This window comes from Urocitellus parryii, chromosome 9 (assembly GCF_045843805.1).
Source record: "Urocitellus parryii isolate mUroPar1 chromosome 9, mUroPar1.hap1, whole genome shotgun sequence".
NCBI lineage: Eukaryota > Metazoa > Chordata > Mammalia > Rodentia > Sciuridae > Urocitellus > Urocitellus parryii.
In genome coordinates, this window is record NC_135539.1 from 6,881,888 (window position 1) to 6,891,456 (window position 9,569).

The 9,569-nt window shown below is 56.7% G+C and overlaps 1 protein-coding gene across 1 annotated transcript; it reads left to right on the forward strand.

The window, feature by feature from the left end:
• Positions 1-2,704: 2,704 nt before the first annotated feature.
• Positions 2,705-9,016, forward strand: Prss27 (serine protease 27). The gene is made up of 6 exons (XM_026385304.2): positions 2,705-2,753; positions 5,653-5,679; positions 6,595-6,757; positions 7,552-7,823; positions 8,252-8,421; positions 8,723-9,016. Exons 1-6 carry the CDS (start codon positions 2,705-2,707, stop codon positions 9,014-9,016), a joined length of 975 nt encoding a protein of 324 aa, XP_026241089.1.
• The last annotated feature ends 553 nt before the right edge of the window (positions 9,017-9,569 follow it).

Sequence of the window (9,569 nt, forward strand, 5' to 3'; positions counted from 1 at the left end):
TGGACTTCCAGGGATGAAGAAGTCACACATCAAAGAAAATAACTCCTTTAACACAGAGGCACTGATTGACAAAAGGCCAGTTCCATGCCCACCTGCTGACCCACTTCCCCCTGGCCATAACTAATGTCATTCCTCCAACCTCCAACTCTGTGCTAACCCCTTACGGACAACTGGCAGCTCCTTCTGTGGCTTTGATTTGCATTTATTTAATTACTGAGGCTGGACATTTCTCAGCAAGTCCATTAGCCAAATTGGTTTCCTCCTGGTGACTCCTCTGGGTCCTTCACCCATTTCACCTTTTGCATCCAGTGTTTCCCTCCTCCTCCTCCTCCTCCTCCTCCTCTTCCTCTTCTCCTTCTCTTTTCTTCTTCTTCTTCCTGTACTGGGGGCTTATGCATGGCAAGCACTCTAAACCTTGAGCTATATCCCCAGCCCTTGTATTCAATGTTTCACTGAACAGTTTCTTTTATATAATATATATTAATATGTATTATATATGTGTGTGTATGTATATGTATGTATAAATAAAACTTGTTGATGGGCCTTTATTTACTTATATGTGGTGCTGAGAATTGAACCCAGTGCCTCACACATGCTAGGCAAGTACTCCACACTGAGCCACAACCCCAGCTCCCCCAGTTCCAATTTTTAGGAGAAATTTGAAATCATTCTGGATTCTTCTTCATTTGTTCGGTGGATGGTGTGCAGAAGACACCTAGCTTCTCGCTCACTGCAGCCCTGCCCTGCTGCCTGATATCAGTTTTGGGTTTCACAGGCCCACGAGTGAGCCAGCTGGTGTGTGTGCTGCAGGGGGAACCAGGGTGCTGGTTGTCTGATTGCAGACCCCTATTTTATTCCTCCGGAGTCCAGCCTTTCCCGGTGTCCTTGCTTTCTAATTGCATACAGACTTCTTTTGCAAGACTTCAGAGGAACTGGCTTTGGGGAACTGGCTGAAGTCTATGGCCAAACCATCCTGAATCGCCAGATCTCATTTAAAAGAGGAGGGGATGAAGAAAGGCATCCAAGAGAAAGCAGTTAGCCTCAAAGGGTCCCAAACTGTTTCTTTTTTTTTTCTTTTTTTAAATTATTTTTTAGTTTTCGGTGGACACAACATCTTTATTTTTTATTTTTTTTAAAGAGAGAGTGAGAGAGGGAGAGAATTTTTTAATATTTATTTTTTAGTTCTCGGCGGACACAACATCTTTTTGTTGGTATGTGGTGCTGAGGATCGAACCCGGGCCGCACGCATGCCAGGCGAGCGCGCTACCGCTTGAGCCACATCCCCAGCCCCACAACATCTTTATTGTTTATTTTATGTGGTGCTGAGGATCGAACCCAGCGCCCCGCGTACGCCAGGTGAGCGTTACCGCTTGGGACACATCTCCAGCCCTACTGTTTCTTGAGTGCCTGGAGAAGTGTGGTCACCCAGAGGTTTTGAAACACTTTCCAGTTGATAATTAGACCCTTTTCTCCAGTAAATGACGCCTGCCATCTCCTCCCCGCTGCAGGGCGTGTCTTTTGTTCACCTCTGTTCCCCATACCTAGAAGCGCTGGGCACCCAAAGTGTTGAATGAGTGAATAAACGAACGACTCTGGAGTCTTCCCTCTTCCTCCCTCCAGCTACCGGAGGCAGCCCCGCGTCTCACACACCGGACTCCAGGGACAGAGGAGGGTCGGAGGAAAGGCGTTCCGCGCCTCGGGACGACCCAGGGGTCGCGGGGGACAGGGAAACAATGGGCGGCCCCGGCGGCGGGACAGCTCCGTGCCTGGCGGCCACCAGGGGGCGGACCGGGCCGACGGCACCGCGACACGCCCACCGCCCGCGCGGGCCACCGAGGCAGGGCGGCGTCCCGGGCCCTCCCCGCACCTGGACGCCGACCCGCGGACGCGGAGGGCATGTCCGCCCCGGCCCCGACTCCTGCTCTGACGTCAGTCCAGTGTCCCAAATAACTTCCCCTCGGACGTCTTCCGCCGCGGCCGAGCGTCCTGGACCTGGCGGGCGCGCCCAAGGCAGGCGCGGGACAGCCACCCGGCCCGCCACCCGCCGCCTTCCCGGAATGGCTTCCGCCCCGCCCGCCCGGGCTCCATCGGGGCTGCGCGCCGGTGGGGCTCTGCGGCCCGTGGTCCCACTTCCCCCCGCGCTTCTTTGCTGCACAAGCGCCCGGCGCCTGACTCTTCAGTGCCCGTCCTCAGATCCCGCCTCCGTGAGAGCGTTAAGGCCGCCCTCTTGGAAGCTGGGCACGCAGAAGGTGCTCATGAATATTGAATGAACGAATGAATGAACCGAGGGTCTTATGGGGGAGCTGCCCCAACACAGATGAGGACTGTGATCAGTTGTGGGGGGGTCTGGGCCTGCTGGGGAGTGGCCGATCAGCTCATGGTGGGGGGACTCCAGGGCACAAGTCCCCAGGTCACATAAAAAAACAGGCACATCTTGGCACCAGCACCCGAGGGTGTGTGGGGTGAGGGGTCTGGCCTGCGGGGTTCAAGGGGTTCAGGACCAGGTCAGTGAGGAGCCAGGGTTCTGGGGCGCCTCCTTCTTGATGGAGCAGAGCTGGATGGGCTGGGCTGACAGGTTGGGTGGCATAGCAGGAACAACACTCACCTACAGCATAAAACCCCACTTCATGGAGCCCTGCACCTCGCTAGTGCCAGGAGCTCCTGCCACCTCTGACCCCCCACTCAGCTGGACCAGGCTGAGAACATGAGGCAGCCCCTACCCCCTGCACTGCTGCTGTTGCTGCTGTGGCTTGGTGAGTCCTGGGTCAGGTCAGATCTGTCTGCCCCTCCCACCCCCCAACCCCAGGAGCCCTCTGCCCTGCCTGGAGCTCCAACTGAGCCCCCTGCTCCCAAGGCCTGCCTAAAGCTACAGGATGGGCCTCCTCTTCCCCACCCAATGGTTGGGCCCCCAGGGCAGGTAGGAAGATTCCAGATGTTCCACCTGGGTGGGTATGAAGTGGGGAAGGCAAGATGGGGGCTGTGGGTGCAGATCTGAGAGGACCCCAAAGCTGCAGTCTGGCAAGGGCACCTCTCTACCTTCCTCAGGCACTCACAGTGTGCCAGGCACTGGGCATGGGCTCCCCTGCTTCCTCTCACAGTGGACTCTCCCCACTTCCCCAGAGAAAGACTTCATTTGTGCAGGAGTTGAAGTTAGGTCAGGTGGGCTCCAAATCCCTGGGCCATTGTCAACTAGGTTGGGGAAAAGGACTAAGCTGGAGTTGCCACCTGAGCCTGGAGCCCACGGAGGCTGATTGGGGGCTGAGCAGAGAGCTGGGGGATGAGGACAGGTTGCAGAGGGTCCCACCCTCATGCCCACAGAGGATCAGGCAGTGCATTGCCAATCCTAGGCTGTGGTCAGCAGGCTGGCTCCAGCCAGGGCCCCCATCTGCCAGGCCTCTCCCTGCAGGGCGGGCCGCTCTCTACCAGGGAAACTCTCCCACATTCTTGGGCCAGCTGGGCCAGCCCAGCAGCCACCATACTTCCCTGTCCTCAGATCACCTCCCAGGGCAGGCCAGGTCACTCAGACCATAGCCTAGCCAGGGCTTTAGGATTCCTGTCCCCAGGGGTAGGAGGGCACCAGGTGGACACCTCTACAGGGCTGTGCTAACCTCCCCCAGCCTCACTGGCTGGCCTCCCACTCCTGGCCTTAGGTAACAGCAGGATAACACCATTCTTTGAGAGTTCATTTCCTCAGAGGTGTGACGCTGTGGTTGCTCCAGCCTGTTGGGCAATCAAGGTCACTGCCAAAGTGGAAACAGCAGCCTGCAGTTTGGAGGCTGGGTCAAGGGGGTCCCTCCTAGTAGCTTAGGCCTCATCTGGTTCCACCAGCTACAGGAGCTTCAGAAGCCCTGGGCCTGGGGGCTGATCCGTGGCCATGCTGCTGGCCCAACAGGATGCCTGCCCTGAAGAGCTCAGCTCTCTGGGTCAGCAACTCCCACCACCATTCTGTCCCTCCACACATTCCCTGAGCTCAGGCCCCTAGGCATGGCTTTGTCTTGAGCTCCTAGGTCTGTGTGTAAGATGAGTTTCCAGGTGGGACAGAGAGCTTGGGAACCAGCAAGGCTTCTGAGACTGACAGTGCAAGGGAGGAGGGCTCCCAGAGGAGGCAGTGCTGGCGCCTCCATCTGGACTGGGGCCCACTGGGAGCAGCAGAGCTGCAGCAGGGAGGGTGGGTCTGATGGTGAGGAGGGCCTGTTGTGGGAACTCAGGCAGAGAACTGGGAGAGAAGAGGCTCTTCCAAGTTCCTGGAGGGAGAGAAAGGGTCATCCAGTATGTTCATGCCAATGTGGACAGAGGGTGGTTGGCTGGAGCAGCATTTGAAAAATGAATCCTCAGGCCTCAGGAAGGGCAGAGGGTTAGGTGCTGGAAATCTAATCATAAGATATTACACTAAGATGGAAGACAACCCTCCCTGGAGCATTCACACTTTAACTGTGAACACAAGTTACTCAGAGGACAGTCCAGGGCACCCTTCCTGTTTCCAACTGCCTATCTGGGTTGACACCACACTTGTCCCCCACTTCTGCTTGGCACCCCCACTTTGAGAAGTGAATAGTCCTACCCTGAGCCTTAGCTTCCTGTCACCTGGTCCACAGCTGCCCCTCCCTTCACCATCCAACCCTGCCCAGGGAAACTTGCCCTGCTGTGCACTGAGGACTGTGTGGAACGGGAGCCTGGCAGGAAAAATGAGGACCTCTGAAATCCTTAGGGTCCTTGGGCACCCCAGGCCATGCATGGCTCAGCAAGTCCCTGGGTTGGGTAAGGTTGACAAGAGCAGCCCCCACCTCTGGGTTCTTAAAGTGGCTGGGGTTTAGTGAACATGTGGAGCCCCACAGGGAGAGATGGCTCTCTTGGATCCAGCTCTGACATGCCTGCCCCAGGGACAGACAACTGGGAGGGTGGAGCTAAAAGGTCTCTCTCCAGGGGGCCTGGACCAGGACTGGGTTAAACACAGCAATGGGTGTGGGGGTGAGAGGCCTTGGGAAATGGAATTTCAGGCGTCGCCACCTCACCCAGAGTGGTGCTTGCTGTCTTCCACTTTTCTGTCAGTCCCTTGAAGCAAGGGTTCTTGGCCTGGGAGCAGGCTCAGCCCCTGGGAATCTGGAGTCTCAGGAGGCTGCCCCCTGTGGCTGCAGGGCTGGTATTCTATTCAAGAACACAGAGCATGAAGCAGACCTGGACAAGACTTGGAAACCAGGCTTTACAAAGCCCCAGGCTGCCCACATGCAGAGGTGGCTCGGGGCATCCTCACTCCCCAGCTCCTTGCGGCTCCAAGGGAAAGGCAGACCCCACGCACCAGGGCTGGAGTTTTCTATTCCCTAACCTCAAAGCTTCCAGACCTGGACAGAGATGGGCCATGGAGGGAGAGAATCCTGAAGGGACAAGAAAGGAGTCATCCTGCTCCAAGCAGGGGAAGTCGAGTCACAGGGTCACCACACTGGCCTCTCCTGGTTGGCCTGCCATGTGGCCAGTAGTTTGCTGCCCTTGCAGATAAGCTCTGCCCACAGGCCAGACCTGGAGCGGCTGAAGATTCCTGCTCTCTCCTTCTGGATCTCTATGGCTATCCTGAGGGGAGGGAGTGCAGGTGAGTGAAGGGAGGACAGACCTGGGCATAGGAAAAGTTGGCTGACAATCCCTTTTGTTCACTTTCAGGAACTCAGGGGGCCAAGGCTCTAAGAGGTAAGCAGGCGTGACTGAGAGCTGCAGGATGGGCCAGAACACCCACCCACCATTCACACACACACACACACACACACACACACACACACACCACCACCACCACCACCACCACCATCCCCCACATCACACGCAAGGAGCCGCAGAAGGAAGCTGGGTAGGGAGGCACATGCCTGTAATTCCAGCAACTCGGGAGGCTAAGGCAGGAGGATCCTAGGTCCAATGCAAGCCTTGGCAACTGAAAATAAAGAATGAAAAAGTAAAATGGCTAGAGATGTAACTCTGCAGTAGAGAGCCCCTGGGTTCAATCCTCACTACTAAATACATAAATAAATAAGAAAGACCCAGAGGAATGCGCAGGGCATCTGGCAGTGGCTTATCAGAACTGGAGCCCAGAAAGGAGTGAAGGAAGAAGGTCCACCACACACCCAGCAAGTCAAGACATGGTAGGAACAGCAGGCACGAAGCACTGCACAGGGTCAGGAAAAGGGCCAGCATAGACCTGAGGCTTGTCTCACTGCACCAAGCCTGTCCCTCAGGGCCACCTACCTGTGAAGGATAATCAATGCCTGGCTTCCATACTTCCATGAGCTGCATCAGGCCTTGGATAGCTCAACCCTCATGACCATTCAAGAACACAGAGCATGAAGCAGACCTGGACAAGACTTGGAAACCAGGTTTTACAAAGTCCCAGGGCAGGTTGTAGTGAGGGCCTGAGAATAATGGTGGGCAGGGCTGGGGGAATCTCCCTATATCAAACTCCAATCAATGCTCTGGGCTTCTGACTTCCCAAGGTCCCCGAGCAGGTCAGGGGCCAGGAAGACCAGGAATTGAGCAGAGCAGAAGTTGGTGTGTGGTACTGGGGCTGGAATCAGAGCCATGGAACCAGCCCCCAGGGAGCATCCCCTGTTCCCCCAGCCTGTGGGCACCCCAGGATGCTGAACCGGATGGTGGGCGGGCAGGATGCCATGGATGGCGAGTGGCCTTGGCAGGTCAGTATCCAGCGCAATGGGAGCCACTTCTGTGGAGGCAGCCTCATCACAGAACGGTGGGTCCTCACCGCAGCACACTGCTTCTCCAAGTGAGTGAGCCCCCACCTGCCCTGTCCCCCCAAATGACCAGAGTAAGCCAGTTCAGCACCAGGGACAGCGCTGGGCCACTGCAGGCCTGTGGGCTGCTGCCTTGCTGCCTGTCCAGCAATCCCCTCCCAGCTAGGAGTTTCCTTTAGGTCAAGCCAGACCTAACTCCCAGCTGCGATCCCTGACCCCAGCCCTTGCTCCCATCAGCTGGCTTTCCACCAAGGCCCTACGCACCTGGGGTCCTGACCCACCTCAATCCACCTCTCTCTGGTATCAGACAAGCCAGAGTTCTGAAGAGCATACCCTATCTTCTTCATCCTTCTATGGCCACCTATGTAGTACCTGGGTAGGGGGCCAGATCCCCACCCCACCCGGTCCCAGCCCCTGGGGCTTCCCAAGTGCCTCACCCCCACCTCACCAAAGCCCTATGGTTCTTCTGAAAGTCCATATCCTACACTCAGAAACTCAGCCTCAGAGACCACACAGCCTGCCCAAGGCACACAGGCAGGGCTGGGCCCTGCGTTACCTGGGGATTGTCATCTCCTTCAAACAACAGGCCTTTCAGTCCCCACCTTACAAATGAGGAAACTGAGTTAGAGAATTTGTTAAGTCACCTGGTACCAGGGACAGAACTTCAGCTTCTGTGCCCCCTCATTTGCTGGGCAGCTCTCTAGTGATGACACTTTGGGAGACAATGTGTAGAGATGTCAGGCAGTGTGGTGAGCCAGATGCCCTCCCCCAGTTCCCTGCTGCCTGGCAGGGAGGCTCACACCAGCTCTATGCTCTTTTCCACCAGCACCTCAGAAACATCTCTGTACCGAGTCCTGCTGGGGGCACGCCAGCTGCTGCAGCCAGGGCCACATGCCGTGTACGCCCACGTGAGGCGGGTGGAGAGCAACCCCCTGTACCAGGGCATGGCCTCCAGTGCTGATGTGGCCCTGGTGGAGCTAGAGGCACCCGTGGCCTTCACCAACTACATCCTCCCTGTGTGTGTGCCTGATCCCTCAGTTGTCTTTGAGAAGGACATGAACTGCTGGGTCACTGGCTGGGGCAGTCCCAGCGAGCAAGGTAAGGGGCAGAGCCAGGGGATAAAGGGGGATGTGTTGGAGAAGGTCCAGAACCAACAACCATTTTCTGTTGATATTGGTATGTATATGTGTGTGTGTGTGTGTGTGTGTGTGTGTGTGTGTGTGTGTGTGTGTATATATATATATATATATATATATATATATATATATATATATATATATCCTGTGCTGAAACAAATGGGGTGGGGCTAGGAATGGAGCAGCCACAGAGACAGGGACAGGAAGCCCAGTCTGGTGTGGGGAAGAAAGGAAGAGGAATGCAGTTTTACAAAGCCCTGTAGCAGAAAAGAAAGTCTAAACACAAAGGAAACTTGGGGAGGGACAGGCAGCTGTGGTTCTCAAGAACCCAGGACCACGAGGTTCTGGCTGGACTGCCCACTGACCACAGACTGCCATGACCCTCCCCAGACCGCCTGCCCAATCCGAGGATCCTTCAGAAGCTTGCAGTGCCCATTATTGACACGCCCAAGTGCAACCTGCTCTACAGCAAAGATGCTGAGTCTGGCTTCCAGCCCAGAACCATCCAGGATGACATGCTCTGTGCAGGCTTCGCAGAGGGCAAGAAGGATGCCTGTAAGGTAGGGGCAGTGTGGCGAGCTGGTGACTCAGCCCTGACCTGTACCCCGGCTAAGGTGGGCTGTGTGCCCATCATCCCTAGCCTGGGAGTGGTCCTAGGATCTGGGCGGGCCCAGGAAGCTGCATTTCTAACTCCCCCCACCAGGGGTGAACATGCCGTTGACTGGAACACCCTTGTCCACAGAGGTGGGACCAGCAGATGGGGGCGAGGCAGGAGGCTCCCGGGAAGGGACTAACAATAAGTGCAAGTTTACCCCCCGAGGCTGGCCCTGGGCTCTAATGGGGCTTATGTTTCCCTTGTAGGGTGATTCAGGGGGCCCCCTGGTGTGCCTTGTGGACCAGTCATGGGTGCAGGCTGGGGTGATCAGCTGGGGCGAGGGCTGTGCACGCCGGAACCGCCCAGGTGTCTACATCCGGGTCACTTCCCACCACAACTGGATCCAGGGGATCATCCCTGAGCTGCAGTTCCAGTCAGGGAGGGAGGGTGGCCAGCAGCGAGACACCCAAGGCCAGCAACGCCTTGGTCAGAACTCAGCACCCTGCCTGGCTGCCCACATGGTGCTGCTGGCCTTCCTGATGCTGCCTGCCTTCCTCTGAGCCCTCCCAGGCTGGGACCAGGTGAAGCCCCACCCAGGGTGTACATTTGTAAATAGGCTTCCATCCTCCCCTCCCTCAAACACCTGTCACTTTTATTTATATTCACTTCCAATAAAAATAGTGCCCCTCAGGTTGGGACCTTTGGGGGTCTGGGGCTGAGTTGGGGGGAAGATTTGGAGGGTTTGGTCCCTGGCAGGTGGAACCATGGGAGGCATACCAGGCTAGGATGCCACTGGGTCCCAGGACTGTTCTGTCCTGTGATGCTGTCCCAGACCTCCTCACAGGAGGCTGCTTTGCTGTCACCACGTGCCCCAGTTTCCCCACCTGAGTATCTGCCAAGAGCTGCCCCATGCTGGGAACATGGACAGCGACCAACACACGTAGAAAGTTGGGTTACAAGCCAGCCAGTGCCTCTGCAGGAACCCTGCCCAGGGTGGGGTGGGGGGCTGAGGAGGCAGGACCACACTGGGGAACTACAGCCTCCTTCCCCAGGCACCTTCCCCGCTCCACCGGAGGCTTCTCTAAGCAGTGTTAGCTGTTGCCTTGGGGAGTG